This window comes from Piliocolobus tephrosceles, chromosome 8 (assembly GCF_002776525.5).
Source record: "Piliocolobus tephrosceles isolate RC106 chromosome 8, ASM277652v3, whole genome shotgun sequence".
NCBI classification, from domain to species: domain Eukaryota; kingdom Metazoa; phylum Chordata; class Mammalia; order Primates; family Cercopithecidae; genus Piliocolobus; species Piliocolobus tephrosceles.
The window spans coordinates 11,969,746-11,987,572 of NC_045441.1; the positions used below are offsets into that span (position 1 = coordinate 11,969,746).

Sequence of the window (17,827 nt, forward strand, 5' to 3'; positions counted from 1 at the left end):
AACCCGATAGTAAGGGCAGCCCTGGCAGCGGCCGCTGAGGACCGGCTAGCAGGGGTGGGTGGAGACAGTCTGGGCCCAGGTTGGTAACCAGTGGGTTGCGGGGGCTTCACAGCGGGAGGCTCAGGCTGGGCAGCCCCACCAGGCCCGGGCAGCCCCACCAGGCGCAGGTAGCCCCGTGCAATGGCTACTGCCCCTTGGCACCACTGAGCACCCTTGGGGACCTGGGAGAGCTGCTGACTCCTGACTTCGGTGAGGAGGTGGGAGCGGCCCCAGGGCCTTCCTTCCCAGCAGGACACAGTGGCCATGGGGGAGCCGGGGCTGCCTCTGCCTCCAGGCCTCAGCACCTCACTCCCTTAGAGGCTATGACAGTGACGGGGTAGGGGGAACCCCAAGAGAGGGCCTGACCTACGGCCACTCTGCCTCCAATTTGCTTGGGATCCTGTAACTGTGGAGTCTCGGTGCAAGGGCTGCCCAGGTACTGGGGCTTCAGGCCTAAGCAGAAGCTCAACCCAGGGCCTTCCTACAGGCCCAATCCTGCAGCTGCCTGGGCCCGGCAGGGCGCCCTGACTGTGGCACTCACCATCCAGGTTGTTCAGGGACATGACGACATCCAGGTCGGCACCCAGAATTTTGCCCAGCTGATTGACGAGGGCAGAGTCGTTGGCTGGGTACACAGCCACGTGGTCCCCAGATTCATACCTGGAGGGAGATGCCAGGCTCAGGAGGGCGGAAGGCCGGCCCTGCCCCGGGTCAGGAGGCCCAGAGTGAGGGTTCCGGGGGTGACGGCGGCAGCTGGTACCTGATTTTGGAGTCCGAGATGTCCAGTTCCAGGTGCATGAGGTGGCGCTCGGTCCCCTGGTTCAGCTTCCGGTTGGTGGTGACTGCAGCCAGGAATGGATTCTTGGCATCAAAGGGGCTGGGTGGGGAGGAGAGAAGCGCAGTGAGCTGCCAGGGCTTGGATCTGAGTCTCTGTCCCCAAGGACCCTTCTGGTTGCACAAAGCACAGGGAATCTCAGAGATCTCCACGAGGAAGTCTCACCGGTTACATCAAGGGCTCTCCCTGCCCGATCCAATGCAGTTCTCTTTCTTTTTGAGACTGAGTTTCGCTCTGCCACCCAGGCTGGAGGACAGTGGCGCGATCTCGGCTCACTGCAACCTCCACCTCCCAGGTTTAAGCAATTCTCCTGCCTAAGCCGCCTGAGCAGCTGGAATTCCAGGTGTGTGCCACCACGTGTGGCTAATTTTTATATTTTTACTAGAGACGGGGTTTCACCATGTTGGCCAGGCTGGTATCGAACTCTTGACCTCAAGTAACCCACCCGCCTCGGCCTCCCAAAGTGCTGGGATTACATGTGTGAGCCACCTCGCCTGGCCCCAATGCAGTTCTCTCTATGGTCCTACCACGTGGGCAGAGCTGGGTCATCAGTGTCTCCGTTTCCAAATGTGGAAACTGAGGCTGGCCCTTAAAAGAACTGTGAGACCCAAGCTGATGGTGCCACAGGCTGGAAGGTGGCTGGGTCTCCAAATGAGGGGCACAGCTTCCCCACTCCCACATGTCCTGGACTACACTGTGGACAAGAGAGAAACCTGCACTCCGGAAAGCCACTGAAATGCAGGGCTTCTTGCTCCAGCCAGGCTGGGGCAGGCCGACAGAAAGCAGGGCAGCTGGCATTGGATGCAGTGGCATGGACTTCCCTGGGTGGCTCAGGCAGGAATCTGGGCAGCACCCAGGGGTCATCAAGGGCGCAGAGAGGAACGCTAGGTTTTTCCCCAAGTCTATCTATGGAGACAGATTCTAAGAAAATGAGCCCTGCTGCCAAAGAGGATCCTAGCCACAGAGCCCAATGCGCTGTGTCCTTGTTGAGAAGTGGGATGCGCCCTGCTGCCCTGGGCAGTGTAGAGTAAGGTGGCTAAGTGAGCTCAGTACAAACTGGGCGAGTGCCAGTCTTCCGGCCGGGGCCTGGACAGGCCCTGCGTCAGGGCATGGAGCGGCTGCCTGGCTCTTGGGCAGTTCCCCTCTCTGCTCTGGGCCTCATGCCCTCCCTGTGTAGGGACACTCACGCCCGCTCGCGGCACGGGGTCTGGTGAGAAAGGCCCTGCGGGGAGACGGGGATACACAGCAGACTAGTCTGGGATGCACCAGTGGCCACAGAGCCGTCTGCCCCAAGCCACATTCCCTCCACTCACGGCTTCTGGTTCTCGTAGCTCTTCAGCCGGCCCATCTCCCCCACGTACACCTTGGCCGCATCTATGTCAGTGTGGACCACAAGCTCGTACTGGCGAATGCTGGAATGGGGAGACCGAGGGTGAGGCCGGGAAGCAGCAGGGGTCAGTCCTGAGAGGGAGGGGTTGGACTACAGGGGAGACGGTGCCTGGCCTTCGGGGCAAGGGCCCAGGTACATACGACAGGAGGCAGGGGAGCCCCTGCTGCAGATGCGCAAGGAGGGCAGGCGAGGGAGCAGGGAGGGAGGTGGCGTGGAGCTGCCGGGGGTCAGGCGCCCAGAAGCCGGGGTAGGGCTGGGCAGGCTTCCGGGAGATTCTGGGAGAAGGTAAGGAAAGCCCGGGCAGCACCCAGGGGCCATTGAGGGCACGGAGAGGAACGTTGTTTTTGGCCAAGTCTATGGAGACAGATTTTAAGGAAATGAACGCTTCTGCCAAAGTTAAACCTAGCCTCAGAGCCCGACGCGCTGTGTCCTTGTCGAGAGGTGGGATGTGCCCCACTGCCCCGGGGCAGCGCAGAGCAAGGTGGCAGAGTGAGTCCTTGGCTGGGACCAAGGTCCCTCCTCGACCTCGCTGCAACCCACTGCCAGCCCCATTCCAGGGTGGCCGCCCTCGGCACAGGACCCGCCCAGCCCACCCACCGCACCTGTGGGCACTCGCTCACCTGGACTCCTCGCCAGTGGCTTCCACCCCAAAGTGCTCGCACACGGCCGGCCAGAACTGCTCTCGCCAGGTGATGAAATCCTCCTCCAAGCTGGGCGAGGAGAGGAGAGGGGGAACAGCTCAGGGGAGGCCGATGTGGCAACAATACCTGGTGCCAGGCACGCCCCGTCCCCAAAGCTCAGGACTGGGCGCCCAGCGACATCAACCCAGAGCATCAGGAAGGCTCCAGGGAGTTGGACAAGCCGAAAAGCAAAACTGGCAGGGGCAGGGCAGAGGCAGGAGAGCCCCTTCCCTGTGTCGGAGGTGCGTGTCGCTGAGTCTCAGCTGACACAATGGTGTGTGTGCCCCTCACGTTCCACGGCCCTTGCCTAAGCCCACAGCGCTGATCAGGGTGGCAGGGTGGGCACTCACTTCCCATCGTCGTCGCCCAAGCCCAGCTCAAAGATGCGCTGGGCGCCGAGCTGCTCCAGCCGCTTGTCCACGTACTTGCCCATGGCATTGAAGTGCTCGTAGGTTTTGTTCCCAAGACCAAACACCTGTGTGGACACAGGGGCCGCTCTGAGGCCCGGCCCTCGGCCTGACCAGCGGGAGGTGCCTGACCAGCGGGGTGGGAGGCCCCACAGCGCTGGCTGAGCTGCTGGGAACACCTGCAGGCCTCCATCCCATCAGGCGCCTTGCACTGCGAGGAACACTGGGCCACTGAAGAGGCTTCGACTGCGTGACCTGGAGCCCACAGCCTGCCCCGTCCACCGCCAGCCTCAACCCACGGGGAAGTGGAGGCAGCCACCCTCCCCACTGGGCTGGGACTCCAGCTCTCCTAGCCCAGCCAGGTCTCAGTCGTCCGGCCAGAACCCTCTTGCCTTTAGTCTCCAGCACCCAATGCCCCCTGGAGCTGAGTGGGGCTGGGGACAGGGAGGGGACACTCTCGTAGTGCTGGGGTCCAGGGCAGAGGAGAGGGTCTCACGAGTGGCCTGCCCAGGCTGCTGAGAACAGGGTGGGGGTCTGGAGGGCTGCCTTTCAGACATGAGGATCCGGAGGCACCGCAGGCCACCGGGAGCCCACAGCAGTCTTTGGGTGACTCACCGCAAACTTGACCCCAGAGAGATCCACGTCCGTCTCCTGGAGCCAGTCGTAGAAGTCCTGGGCATTGTCGGTGGGGTCCCCCTCGCCGTAGGTGGCCATGCAGAAAACCACCAGGGCGTTGTCGATCTCCGGCAGGCTGCTCAGGTCAGCCTGCAGACAGAGGGGCAGGACCGCGCCCCGGCCATGACTGAGCCTGCTCAAGGTCCAACCCGCACCAGACGGGGAAGGCCAGGTCCTGCCCAGGGTGGTGCCAGGCCAGGGATGTCCGGGTGTCATGGGATCAGAAAGAAGGAATGACACAGAGAGGGTGGGGCATGGGCATTCGTGTCAGGTGGGCAGGAAAAGGTCACCTGTGTTGGGCTGGAGTGGAGAGGATGTGTTTCTAGAGGAAAGTGAAGCTTGCCACAAAAGAGCCACCAGAACGCGGCCTCCTGTGCTGATGCAGGTCTGGGGTCACCCTGGGAACTTCATCATTCCAGGGCTCCCAAGCACCGCATGGCCCCGGTGCTCACTGATCATCTAACTAAATTGTTCATCAACTTGAAATGCAGCCTGGAGATGGCTGTGGGGTGGTGCCCGTCACCAAGACCCCGGAGGAGTGGGGAGTGGAGCAGCTGGGGAGGGTGGATTTGGTTTGGGAGATGTGGCGGCCGCAAGGAGGGCAGCTGGCGCTCAGGGGAGGGCCGGTCCTGGGGAAAGGACGCCTGGCATGTGGCTGCAGCTGCAGGAATGGCCCTTCCTTCAGTTAGCCCGGGCAGGGATGGCAGTGACCCTCACAGGAAGGCAACTTCCGAGGACGTCTTCCCAGGACCCCACTCCCTGCCAGTCACCCCCTGCTGAGGGACGCCCTACAGAGCGGCTCCCCGTCCTGCCCACTGCCTCCATCTGGGGCCGGCACACGGTGGCAGCTTACCAAGTCATACTCCTCGGGGTCCGCTGACATGCCTCGCATCCCATAGCGGTGGGCGTCCTTGGACAGGCGGTTGGCAAACTCCTCTGCAGTCCCCGTCTGGGAGCCGTAGAACACGATGATGTTCCTCCCCTAAGGAAGGAGACACAGGGCTGGTGAGAGCCACAGACCTCGGCCACGGCTCCGGTGGACACCCACTGGGCAAGCCGGGCAGGTCCGGCAGGCGGGGGCCCTCCAGGCTGCCCTCTTTCCTCCCTGGCTTTGAGTCCCTTCTAAGTTCCTCTGGGACTCGCTTCTCACTGTCACAGCCACTGTGGCAAAGGAGGGCAAAGGTCACCAAGGCAGTCTCACACGTGGCTGCTCAAGATCACACGTCTGACATTTTCATGACACGGGAAAAAACAAAGTTAAAAAAGGTAACCAATGTATAGCCTTTATTTGTGGGGGAATGCTTCCAGGACCTCCCATAGATATTTAAATCCAAGGATGCGGCCGGGCGTGGTGGCTCGCACCTGTAATTCCAGCACTTTGCGAGGCCGAGGCAGGTGGATCATCTGAGGTTAGGAGACCAGCCTGACCAACACGGTGAAACCCCGTCTCTACTAAAACTACAGAAATTAGACGGGCATGGTGACATGCATCTGTAATCCCAGTTACTAGGGAGGCTGAGGCAGGAGAACAACTTGAACCCAGGAGGTGGCGGTTGCAGTGAACTGAGATCGCGCCACTGCACTCCAGCCTGAGTGACAGAGCAAGACTCCACCTCCGGTAGCTCACGCCTATAATCCCAGCACTTTGGGAGGCTGAGGCGGGTGGATCACCTGAGGTTGGGAGTTCGAGACCAGCCTGACCAATATGGAGAAAAACACATCTCTACTAAAAATACAAAATTAGCCAGGCGTGGTGGCGCATGTCTGTAATCCCAGCTACTTGGGAGGTTGAGGCAGGAGAATCGCTTGAACCTGAGAGGCGGAGGTTGTGGTGAGCCGAGAACGCGCCATTGCACTCCAGCCTGGGCAACAAGAGCGAAACTCCATCTCAAAAAAAAAAAAAAAAACAAGAAACAAATCGAAGGATGCTCAAGTCCCTGCTATAAAATGATGTATTTGTGTGTAACCTACACAAATCTTCCCACATACTTTAAATCATCTCTACTTATTAATATAATATCTAATGTAATGTAAATTCTCTGTAAATAGTTGCTATGCTGTACTGTTTAGGGAACAGTAACATGACAGTATGTGTTTAGGACAGACACAACCATACATTTTTTCTCCAAATATTTTCAGTCTGCAGTTGAATTCATGAACTCAGAACTCAGATATGCACGGCTGGCTGTACAATCCAATTGTGTTATATAAATAATAGACACGTATATCAAAACATACATATATATTTTCTTTCTATACCCATAGGCACAAAGAAAACAGACTGGCAAGAAATAAACCGAAAGTCCCTAAATGGGGAGTTCTGGGTGTGTTTTCTGGTTAATTATAATACATATTTATTATACAATTTTAGACAACAGAGAAAGGTCCTGGGGCTGGCTCACATACTCGTCAGTCCACCCTCCTCCTACAGCAGCTGTTGAAAAGCCTGAAATCCTGTTCCCCAGAGCCCCTTGGGGCTGGAGTTGCAGCCAATTCGGTTCAGCCAATTGGACATGCTTTGCAAGATCTGAAGGGTGGAAGGGAGGCTAAGGCTTCCTGGCCCCTCAGGCAAATGTGAGGTTCTCTGCAGCAGTGCCTGAAGTATTTCTTTCACTTTTTTTTTTTTTTTTGAGATGGTGTTGTGCTCTGTGGCCCAGGCTGGAGTGCAATGGCACGATTTCAGCTCACTGCAACCTCTGCCTCCCGGGTTCAAGCAATTCTCATGCCTCAGCCTCCCGAGTAGCTGGGATTACAGGCGCCCACCACTATGCTTGGCTAACTTTTTTGAATTTTTAGTAGAGACGGGGTTTCACCACGTTGACCAGGCTGGTTTCGAACTCCTGACCTCAGGTGATCCGCCCACCTCAGCCTCCCAAAATGCTGGGATTACAGGCGTGAGCCACTGCGCCCGGCCACCTGAGGTATTTCTAATTGTTTTGGTAGCCAGACTGCAAGTTCCTAGTCCTGGCTACGGGCTTATGTGGGGTTCAGAGGCAGCTGTAGAGGTAGCTTCTTATCCTGGATCACAGCTACACTTGGTGTATCCTGAACTCAACAGTTTCAGGCTGGATTCGAAGGGAGCAGTTACCTTGCAGGTCACTTCTGTTATATCTTAGAGACCAACCTGAAACCTGCTCCTTCAGCCCCTCCAGTAACCTGGAAGCACCCCCTTCCCTGTGTGAAATCCCTTCTAGATTAAAATGCCTAAAGCGGGCTCTAGTTTCCACACTGAATCCCACCTCATACAAAATAAAACGTATGGGGCTGGGTGCAGCGGCTCACTTCTGTAATCCTAGTACTTCGGGAGGCTAAGGTAGGAGCATGACTTGAGCCCAGGAGTTTGAGCCCAGCCTGGGCAACATGGCAAAACTCTGTCTCTACTGAAAATACAAAAAAAGTATCTGGCTGTGGTGCCTATGATTCTAGCTACTTGGGAGGCTGAGGTGGGAGGATCACTTGAGCCTGGGAGGTTGAGGCTGCAGTGAGCTGTGATTGAGCCACTGCACTCCAGCCTGGGTGACAGGCTGGGTGACAGTGTTTTGAGACACTGAGTCTCAAAACAACCACCAAAAAAACCTTATGGATTACAATAAATGTTCTTACACTTTTTAAAGTTCCTGAATTTTCTACAAGTCATTGTTAATTCATTAAAAGGATTTTTAATTTCTTCTCCTTGAGATGGAGTTTCATTCTTGTCACCTAGGCTGGAGTGCAGTGATGGGATCTCGGCTCACTGCAACCTCCGCCTCCTGGGTTCAAGCGATTCTCCTGCCTCAGCCTCCAGAGTAGCTGGGACTACAGGTACCCGCCACCATGCCTGGCTAGGTTTTTGTAATTTTAGTAGAGACAGTGTTTCACCATGTTGGCCAGGCTGGTCTCAAAACTCCTGACCTCAGGTGATCCGCCCGCCTCGGCCTCCCAAAGTGGGGAAATACAGACGTGAGCCGCTATGCCTGGCCAAAAGGATTTTTTTTTTTTTTTTTTTTTTTTTTTGAGACGGAGTCTTGTTCCGTTGGCCAGGCTGGAGTTCAGTGGTGTGATCTTGGCTCACTGCAACCTCCACCTCCCGGGTTCAAGCGATTCTCCCACCTCAGCCTCCCGAGTACGTGGGACTACAGGTGCGTGCCACCAGGCCTGTAGTCCCACTAATTACAGGCCCGGCTAATTTTTGTATTTTTAGTAGAGACAGGGTTTTGCCCAAAAGAATATTTTAAAATAATCACTGTAAAAATAATAGAGAAAGTGCTTATCATGATCAGGTTAAGAGAACAAAAGATGACCTAAGATAGCAGCTAAATATTTACAGTAGCATCAAAATATATAAAATACCTAGAAATAAACTTTGTAAGAGATGTGTCAGAGGCTACTGAACGACACACAAAGGACTCACGCCAATGGAAAGGCACCCAGGTTGTGGACAGGGAGTCTCAACCCACAAAAATGGCAGCTCTATTTATGTCACTAGAGAAATGTGGCATGATGTAATAGAAATCTGAAGCAGCCGGGTGCAGTGGCTCACACCTGTGTAATCCCAGTACCCTGGGAAGTCACACCAGGAGTACCGCTTAAGCCCAGGAGTTTGAGATCAGCCTGGGCAACATAGCGAGACCTAGTCTCTACCAAAAAAAAAAAAAAAAAAAAAAATCTGAACAGCTCTTTTTTCCTCAACAAATTGATCCTAAAAGTCATGGAAAAATAAGTAAGAATCCATACACTGAAATATTATTTGGCAATAAAAAGGAAGTACTAATATATGCTACAGCGTGGGTGAACCTTGAACACAATGTGCCCAGTGAAAAGAATCCAGAGACTCAGCTTGGCTAACATGGTGAAACCCCGTCTCTACTAAAAATACACAAATCAGCCAGGTGCGGTGGGGGTGCCTGTAATCCCAGCTACTCGGGAGGCTGAGGCAGGAGAATTGCTTGAACCCGGGAGGTAGAGGTTGCAGTGAGCCGAGATTGTGCCACTGCACTCCAGCCTGGGCCACAGAGCGAGACTCCATCTCAAAAAGAAAAGAAGAAACCCAGAAACAAAAAGCCACATATTGTGTGATTCCTTTAAATGAAATGTCCAGCATAGGCAAATCTGTAGAGACAGAAAGCAGATAATGGTTGCTTGGGACTGGGGGTGGGGAACTGGGGAATGAGGAGGTGACAGCTAATGGGTATGGGGTCTCTTTTGGGGATGAGGAAAACATTCTATTAATAAAATTGATTGGCCAGGCGCGTTGGCTCACATTTGTAATCCCAGCACTTTGGGAGGCTGAGGCGGACGGATCACTTGAAGTGAGGAGTTTGAGACCAGCCTGACCAACATGGTGAAAACACATTTCTACTAAAACTACAAAAATTAGTTGAGCGTGGTGGTGGTGCATGCCTGTAATCCCAGCTACTCGGAAGGTTGAGACGGGAGAATCGCTTGAACCCAGGAGGTGGAGGTTGCAGTGAGCCGAGATCACGCCATTGCACTCCAGCCTGGGCAACAAGAACAAACCTTGATCTCCAAGAAAAAAAATAAATAAAATTGATTGTAGTGACAGCTGCACAACTCTGTGAATATCCTAAAAAACACTGAAGTATATAATTTCAAATGGGTATGTATGGTATACAAATTATATTTCAATAAAGCTGTTACCCCCCAAAAATAAATAGATATGGAATAACAGCCAGTAAAGCTGGTAATAATAGCAATGGGGTGGGGAGACCGTGCCTGGCACTACTGGGTATTAAAACAGATTATAAAACTTTAATAATCAAAACAGTATGATATGATATGTAAACAGATAGCCAGATCAAAGCACTTAAACAAGCAAATATGAAAATAAACCAGTATACATATTGGAATCATTATTATTTGACTCAGAGTATAGCTCTGTTGCCCAGGCTTGAGTACAGTGGTCACTGTGATCTCTGCCTCCCAAGCTCAAGCTATCCTCCCACTTCAGCCTCTCAGGTACCTGGGACTATAGGCGTGCACCACTGTGTCCCGCTAATTTTTCTAGTTTTTGTAGAGATGCGGTTTCGCCAGTGTTGCCCAGGCTGGTCTCAAACTCCTGGGCTCAAGCGATCTGCCCACCTCAGCCTCCCAAAGTGTTGGGATTACAGGCGTGAGCCACTGTGCCCGGCCCAGGAATTAAGTATATGATAAAGCTGGCATTTCAAACCAGTGGGGGAAAGATGGACTCTATTACATGGTGTTTAGACAGCTACGAAAAATGTAGAGTTGGATTCATACCTCACATCTTACATCAGGATAAATTCCCAATAGATCAGATTTTAAATTTTGAATATGAAAAACGAACCCTAAAAGTACTAGAAGAAAATATACAGGAATATCTTTATCTCTTTAGCATGGGGAAGACCTTCAAATTATGACTCTAAGTCCAGACGTCACAAAAGGAAAGAATCATACAGTTGACTGTGTAACCTTTACACAGCAAAACAAATAAAAATGCGATAAGCTAAGTTGAAAGACAAACTTTCTCTTTCAAGAGATGGAATCTCACTAAAAGACAAACTATTTAACGGGCAAGATATTTTCAACTTATATCACAGACAAGAGGCTCTCTCCCTAATAATTTCAAGGAGAAAGATCAATTCCAACAGAAAAATGGGCAAAAGATGTGAAGAGAGAATTAAAAAAAAAAAAAAAAAAAAGAGGCTGGGCATGGTGGTTCAGGCCTGTAATTCCAGCATTTTGGGAGGCCAAGTTGGGTGGATCACCTGAGGTCAGGGGTTTGAGACCAGCCTGGCCAATATGGCAAAACCCTGTCTCTACTAAAAATACAAAAATCAGCCAGGTGTGGTGGCACGCACCTGTAATCCCAGCTACTCAGGAAACTGGGGCAGGAGAATTGCTTGAACCTGGGAGGTGGAGACTGCAGTGAGCTGAGATCACGTCACTGCACTCCAGCCTGGACAACAAAGCAAGACCCTGTCTCACAAAAACAAAACAAAACAAAACAAAACAAAAAAAGATGGGTGAAAATCTACTGAATCTCATTCATAAAAATGTAAATTACAGCTATACTGAGATTTTTTTTTTTTTAAACCTAGAAAACTAGCAAAAATCTAAACTTTAATAACAAACTGTTGGCAAGGCTGTGGGGAACAGTTTTCTCACACATTGCTATTCTTGAGCGCGTGCCATGGTGTGACTACTACGGGGACGATTTGTAGCTTCTATCACGATTGCAAACGCATCTACCTTCCGATTCAGCAATTCCACTTCTGGAACTGCTCTGTATTTGCAAACGTGCAAACCGAGCCACATATTCACAGCAGCACTGTTGGTAAGAGCCGAAGAGTAGACCCAGCCCCAGTGCCCACCTTTAACAGGACAGGGTTAAATGCATTACAGTGAATCCAGACGGCCATAAAATGGAATCATGGTACAGCTAAAATGATGATGGCAGTATCTTTGTATTGATATGGAAGGATCTTTGAAACATATTAAGTTGTGTTTTTTTTTTAAATGAAAAGTTGGCTGGACACAGTGGCTCACGCCTGTAATCCCAGCACTTTGGGAGGCCGAGGCGGGCGGATCACGAGGTCAGCAGTTTGAGACCAGCCTGGCCAACATGGTGAAACCCCATTTCTACTAAAAATAGAAAAATTTGCCAGGCATGGTGGCAGGCACCTGTAACCCCAGCTACTCCAGAGGCTGAGGTGGGAGAATCACTTCAACTCAGGAGGTGGAGCTTGCAGTGAGCCAAGACCGCGCTATTGCACTCCAGCCTGGGCGACAGAGCAAGACTCAGTCTCAAAAAAAAAAAGCAAGATCTGGAACAGTGCACATCGTATGCCACATTTTGTGTTTTAAGAAAAGTGTAGGCTGGATGCGATGGCTCATGCCTGTAATCCCAGCACTTTGGAAAGCGGAGGCAGAAAGATTGCTTGAGACCAGGAGTTCAAGACCAGCTGGGCAACATAGTGAGAACCTGTTCCTATGAATAATAAATTAAAAACTTAGCTGGGCGTGGTGGTGTGCACCTGTAGTCCCAGGTACTTGGGAGGCTGTGGTAGGAGGGCTGCTTGAGTCTAGGAGTTTGAGGCTGCAGTGAGCTATGATGGTGCCACTGCATTCCAGCCTGGGCAATACAGTGAGACCCTGCCTCTAAAATAAAGCTTTTTTAAATGAAAAAATAAGAAAAGTGAAAATAAGAGTCTCTGTTTGTTTTGCTTGTATATTCATATAGGAACTCTAGAAGGATCCATAAATAATAACAGTGGGGATGAATGGGTGGCAGAGGTGAGCTTTCCACTGAAGAGTGGATGTTTTTATTTTAACCATGTAAATGTAGTACTGATGCCTAAAATTAAATACTTAGATTGGCTGGGTGCAGTGGCTCAGGCCCGTAATCCCAGCACTTTGGGAGGCTGAGGCGGGCAGATCACCTGAGGTCAGGAGTTCAAGAGCAGTCTGGCCAACGTGGTGAAATCCCATCTTTACTAAAAATACAAAAATTAGCCAGGCGTGGTGGCACGCACCTGTAATCCCAGCTACTCAGGAGGCTGAGGCATAAGAATAGCTTGAACCCAGGAGGTGGAGGTTGCCGTGAGCCGAGATCGCGCCACTGCACTCCAGGCTGGGTGACAGAGCGAGATTCTGTCTCAAAAAAAAAAAAAAAAAAAAAAAAAAAGTAACAAAAACAAAGCAGAGATAAAATGGCAGTGGTGCCATGACAACAGCTATGTGAGATTGACCTCTGTTCCTGGACAGGCTGGGGCCGGACGGGAGAAGGGCAGCTTTGTGAGTTAGAGGGAGGGTCTGTTCTTAGACTGGTTTGTTCAAAAAGTAAACACTCAAGGAAATAAACTGTCCCAGCAACAGCAGAGCTGCTTCAGGGCTTTGGTTAGTTAAGAATGACTCCCAGGTGAGCCGGGCTGCGTTTCCTCTCCTGGCCCCCGGACCTCTTCTGTGCGGTGACGCCAGCTGTCTACTCGACCTGCTTACATGCCCGCTGGGGCCGAGGCTTCCTGAGAAGAGTAAAGGCATGCAGGAAACTCACCGTTTTCTTCATCTTTTCCACGAAGCTGCTCTCTCTGACGGAGCTGGTCCTGCAAGACAAAAGTGTGCAATGAGTGTGGGAGGCAGGTGTCGTGTGACACGGTGTCATGGGATGTGGGTGTCCTTATATGCAGGTTTCACGCGATGCTGTGGCAGCAACAGCGAGGGGACATTCCAGCTGTGTCCTGTGCCACTCCCCGGGGACTAAGCCAGCAGCTGGCCTCTAGACCGGCACCAGGGCTCCCAGACCTCCCACACCAGCTCACCCTTCCCATTTCCCCTACAGTAAAGCCTCTTGCGACACCAATGCTTTGCAAAGCCAAGACCTCTCCTGCACCCAGATAGATAATGGGCTTGTTTCCCTCAAGGAAGAGCCAAGGTTTCCACTTCCCTCTTCCTCCCCACCCACAGCCCAGGTCCCCACGGCCTGACCTCGCCTCCACCTTCCACCTCTTCACTTCTTCCTTCTCCAGCCCCTGCCTCACACACCTGCCACTGCCCTGCTCTGCTCTGCTCTTCAACAGCTCCCATGACCCACAGGATCCAGGCACACGAGTCCCCTCAGAGTCTGTCTCCAGCGTCACCTGCCACTCCCCTCCACAAACCATGCTTGAGGCATGGATTCACACCCCCTCCCCGCATGGTGGCCTTAGAATCCTGTGCACGCCATCGCTTCTACCCAGAGCCTTCCTGCCACACTCCCCTCACCTGGCTGACTCCCGCTCTGCCCTCAAGGTCCTGCACAGGGGTCAGCTCCCCTGGGATTCAAAGACCCCCTTCACTTCCCCTGCACTGGGGCCACATTTCATTTTTCCCTTCTCTGCATTCCTGGGACTACAGCCCTGACCTGGGTCTGCCCCCTCCAGAGGGCAGCCTGGTGCCCACCAGCCTCAGGATCAGGCTGGGGTGACACAATCCTCTGTCCACTTCCGGCCTTCTAGCCCCGCACCATCCCCTCCCCGCCCCATTTTCCGTTCTTCTGATTCCTCCTGACCCTTGCCCCAAGCCTGCAGGGCCATAGGAACAAGCCCAGTTCCCCTTGCTCAGAACTTTCGAGCTGAATGAGGTTAAAAACCCTGGTCGAATACAGCAAGGTGGGAAACACCTTTCTCTGGGTGGCAAATCTTTAGGATATTTGAAATACGGCCATTCTGAATCAAGTGACAAGCTGGAAGACAAAAATACATTTTTGTATTTAAAATGACATTTTTGGTCGGGCATAGTGACTCGTGTGTAATTCCAGCACTCTGGGAGGTCGAGGCGGGCAGATCACTTGAGTCAGGAGTTTGAGACCAGCCTGGCCAACATGGCAAAACCCCGTCTCTACTAAAAATACAAACATTAGCCAGGCATGGTGGCATGCACCTGTAATTCCACCTACTTGGGAGGTTGAGGCAGGAGAATCACCTGAACCAGGGAGGTGGAGGCTGCAGTGAGCCAAGATCGCGCCACTGTACTCCAGCCTGGGCAACAGAGTGAGAATCTGTCTCAAAAATAAAATAAAATAAAATAAAAAATAATGCCATTAAAGGAAGGAAAGACAAGCCACAGTGTGGGAGAGGATATTTGTAATGTACTTATATGTGGGCAAAAGACTTTGATTGAGAAGGCAAGAAAGCCCTACAAATCAATGGGAAAAAGACACATCCTCCATCAGAAAAAACTATCAAAAGACTTGAAGAGGCATTTTCTTTTTCTTTTTCTTTTTTGAGATACAGTCTTTTTCTGTCGCCCAGGCTGGAGTGCAGTGGCACAATCTCAGCTCACTGCAACCTTCAAGAAGAGGCATTTTCTTAAAGAGAGCATCCAAGAACCTGGCTCAGTGGCTGGCGTTTGTAATGCCAGCACTTCGGGAAACCAAGGTGGAAGGATTACTTGAGGCCAGTTTGAGACCAGCCTGGGTAAAACAGCAATACTCTATCTCTAAAAAACGAAAAAAAAAATTTTTTTTTTAAAACTTAGCCAGGCGCGGTGGTCTGTGCCTGCGGTTCCAGCTACTCAGGAGGCTGAGGTGGGAAGAGAGCTTGAACCTGGGTGTTTGAAGCTGCAGTGGGCGATGATCTCACCACTGTGTGACCATATGACCGTGTGGTGCGATGATAGCTCACTGCAGCTTCAAACATCAGGGTTCCAGCCCGGGAGACAGAGTGAGACCCTGTCAATCAACCAACCAATCGATACAAATAAATAGAAATGGTAATGTGGGGCTTGACTGATTGATTTTGAAGGCTCCAACAATAAGGATAATTAGAATAGCTAAACCTGAATACGGAGACCCTGGCAGAGCAGATATTCTAAACGAGGCGAAAGTGGCCGATTCCGAACACCCCTCCTGCAGCGGCCCCGCCCCATTTCCTGCCTCTCTGGGCTGCAGGAAGCTGCTCACATTTCCATGCGACTCCCTGGGCCTACAAGGCCCTTCCTGTGACCCCTTCCCACCTTCTACTCATCCTTTACCACAGAACTTAACTTTCCTCTCCTGCCCCTCATGCAGCAACGCTACCTGTCACCCTCTTCGCTGTGGCACACACACCGGTCGACCAAGGCACTTTACTCTGTGCATTCCCATGGCTTAACTGGAGGCCTGGGTTGAATAACCTTGGGGAGGTGTCCGTGTGTCCCTGCCATGAGTGCAACGCCTGGTACGTGGCACAGGACACTGTGTCTCCTCCTAGGGTGACCAGCCCTGAGTTCTCTGTCCAGCACGAGGCTCGCAGGGGCAGACTAAGAGGCTGCTGAAGGCACTTCTCACTCCCTAGCCAACTCGGAGGTCTGATCTGGCATCAGCTGAAAAGGCAACCCCTATCTCTACTCAAAGGACAGATGCTTCCACGGAAGTTCCGTCTCCAACGAGGTGGATCTGAAGATTTGCTGAAGAAAAGGACAAGAGGCAAACCCCGCTGCCCCGTGAGTGCCAGGTGGCTCTCCCTGTACTTGCGGGTAATGCATGCCAGCCTGGTGGGGGCACAGGAGGCCCTGTGCCAGGCACCGAGGGCACGAGACTAGAATGAGACAACCTGTGACTTCACAGGCCCAATCCTCCAGCCAGGGGAAGCCAGGCTCTGAGGAGGATCCCAGCAAGATGGGAAGAGCCACGTGGCAGGGCAGACCTGGCTTTAAATCCTGGCTCTGACACTAGACAGGCACGGGATTGCACAGGCCCCGCCCGGCTCATGCCCACACTATTATTAAAGTGCTGCATCTGGTCTCTGCAGCCTCCCTGGTGCCTGACTGGGGAACTTGGTTAACACCCAATAGAAAAAAGGGCATTCCCTGGAAGGCAGTCAGTCTGTGATTTCAAAGACATCCATGGCACAAAGTGGCATGTACTAAGACTACACAGATGGATGGCACAGTTCATGCCACAGGGGTGGACGGGACAGGATGGGTTCACACCACAAGGCTTCAAAGGGAGCAGACACTTACGGCTAAGGAAACCAGGAAAGGCCTCTTGGAAGAGCTGAGCTCTCTTCTCAGGAACAGAAAAAGGCCCCCTAGAGAGACAGCGCCACGGGAAGTGGGCTGCCAAGGGATGGCAACTTCTGAGTTGGGCTCCTGTCCCAGAAGCCCAGCGCGTGGCTGGGGAGGAGGGCTTCCATGTGACCTGACGCAGCTGGACAAAGCAGAATGCCAGGCTGGCTGGCTCTGGGAGTGGAGAGGGGAGCCTCTGGGCTGGAATGTCGGAGTGGACAAGGTGTGCCAGCCCGCTCTGCCCCAAAGCAAGGGTTCGCCTAGGAAGTGTGAGCGGTCCAGCGGGGAAAAGGGAACCCAAGGAGATAGAGGAGGACCTGTGCCTCTAGGTCACTGGTGCAACACAGAACAATTTCTTTAAGTTCCTGCTAGTTAAACCCATCCTGCCGGGGAGGGTGCCAGGAAACTCCCTTCCCAACCCAAGGCCCTGCTGGGGGGCTCCAAGAAGCAGAGTTCCCAGGCTCCGCCCGAGGGGGCCCACACTAGACTGCTCTGAACGGGCTCCATTCCATTGGAGGACTTCAGACCTGGATTTGCATGGGGGACCTGATTATTTATAGGCGGAGACGAGGGTGCCTGAGGCCTTCCTGGTCTCCAGTCCAAATTCCTTCCTTTGGAAGCAGGGAAATACAGCGTGTAAGTCCTATACCAGAGAGGCCACCAGTGCCCAGGCCGGGCTGAGCCCCTCGCCAGAGACAGGGGCAACAACCCTGGGAATGGCCGACTTTGCTGTTAACTCCAGGCAGCCACATCTTCAGGCCTCCAGCGTGTCCCCGCCAGGAGGAAGCCCCCGCACTAGAGTGAGGGTGCGGGCATCCCCTGGCCAAGGGGCATCAGGGCAGTCTGCTGCCAGGGACAGTGTCAGGAACTGACCTTCTTGGAGCGCGCTCCTCAGGCGGAGACGAGTACGTGCACCCCATGGCTTCTCACTCTCAGCTCCAGGACTTACGGAAAAAGGAGGCTTACAGCTCTCTCCTGGACACCAGCAGGGGTCAGCGGATGGAAAGTTCGGCCCTGTACATCCCTTGTTCTGTGCTGGTGGGGAAAAGGTGCCTGGGCCCGTGGCCTCAAAGTGCTCCTGGACACCCCAAAGTCCTCTCGGAATCTCCCCAAGCTCCTGCCTGCGTCTGCCCCCACGAGCCCGAGAACTCTGCAACATCTGGAGCCCCAGCAGGCAGGACTCAGGACTCCAGACTGAAGCCTCCCATGAGCCCCTGCGCCGGGCGCACACCCCTCCTCCTTCTGTATGGACCGAGGGAAGGAGAAAACCTTTCCAACCCCGACTCGGGTCTCCTTGGTAACTGTTTATATCGGAGCC

The 17,827-nt window shown here is 53.0% G+C and overlaps 1 protein-coding gene across 2 annotated transcripts in view; it reads right to left on the bottom strand.

Annotated features, from left to right (window-relative positions):
• Positions 1-17,827, bottom strand: part of LOC111547063 (NADPH--cytochrome P450 reductase) — a 76,773-nt gene that overhangs the window by 2,396 nt on the left and 56,550 nt on the right. Inside the window, exons 1-9 of one of the 2 annotated variants that reach the window (XM_023218710.2) lie at positions 17,383-17,674; positions 13,040-13,088; positions 4,880-5,008; positions 3,967-4,116; positions 3,295-3,419; positions 2,885-2,974; positions 2,188-2,286; positions 800-916; positions 581-699 (exon numbers count right to left, since the gene is read on the bottom strand). In XM_023218710.2, the coding sequence (XP_023074478.1) occupies positions 581-699; positions 800-916; positions 2,188-2,286; positions 2,885-2,974; positions 3,295-3,419; positions 3,967-4,116; positions 4,880-5,008; positions 13,040-13,088; positions 17,383-17,429 (925 nt within the window). In that variant the 5' untranslated portion in view covers positions 17,430-17,674. Of the gene's footprint in view, positions 1-580; positions 700-799; positions 917-2,187; positions 2,287-2,884; positions 2,975-3,294; positions 3,420-3,966; positions 4,117-4,879; positions 5,009-13,039; positions 13,089-17,382; positions 17,675-17,827 lie in introns of those variants that run through there. The other variant, XM_023218709.2, reaches the window with a different exon arrangement.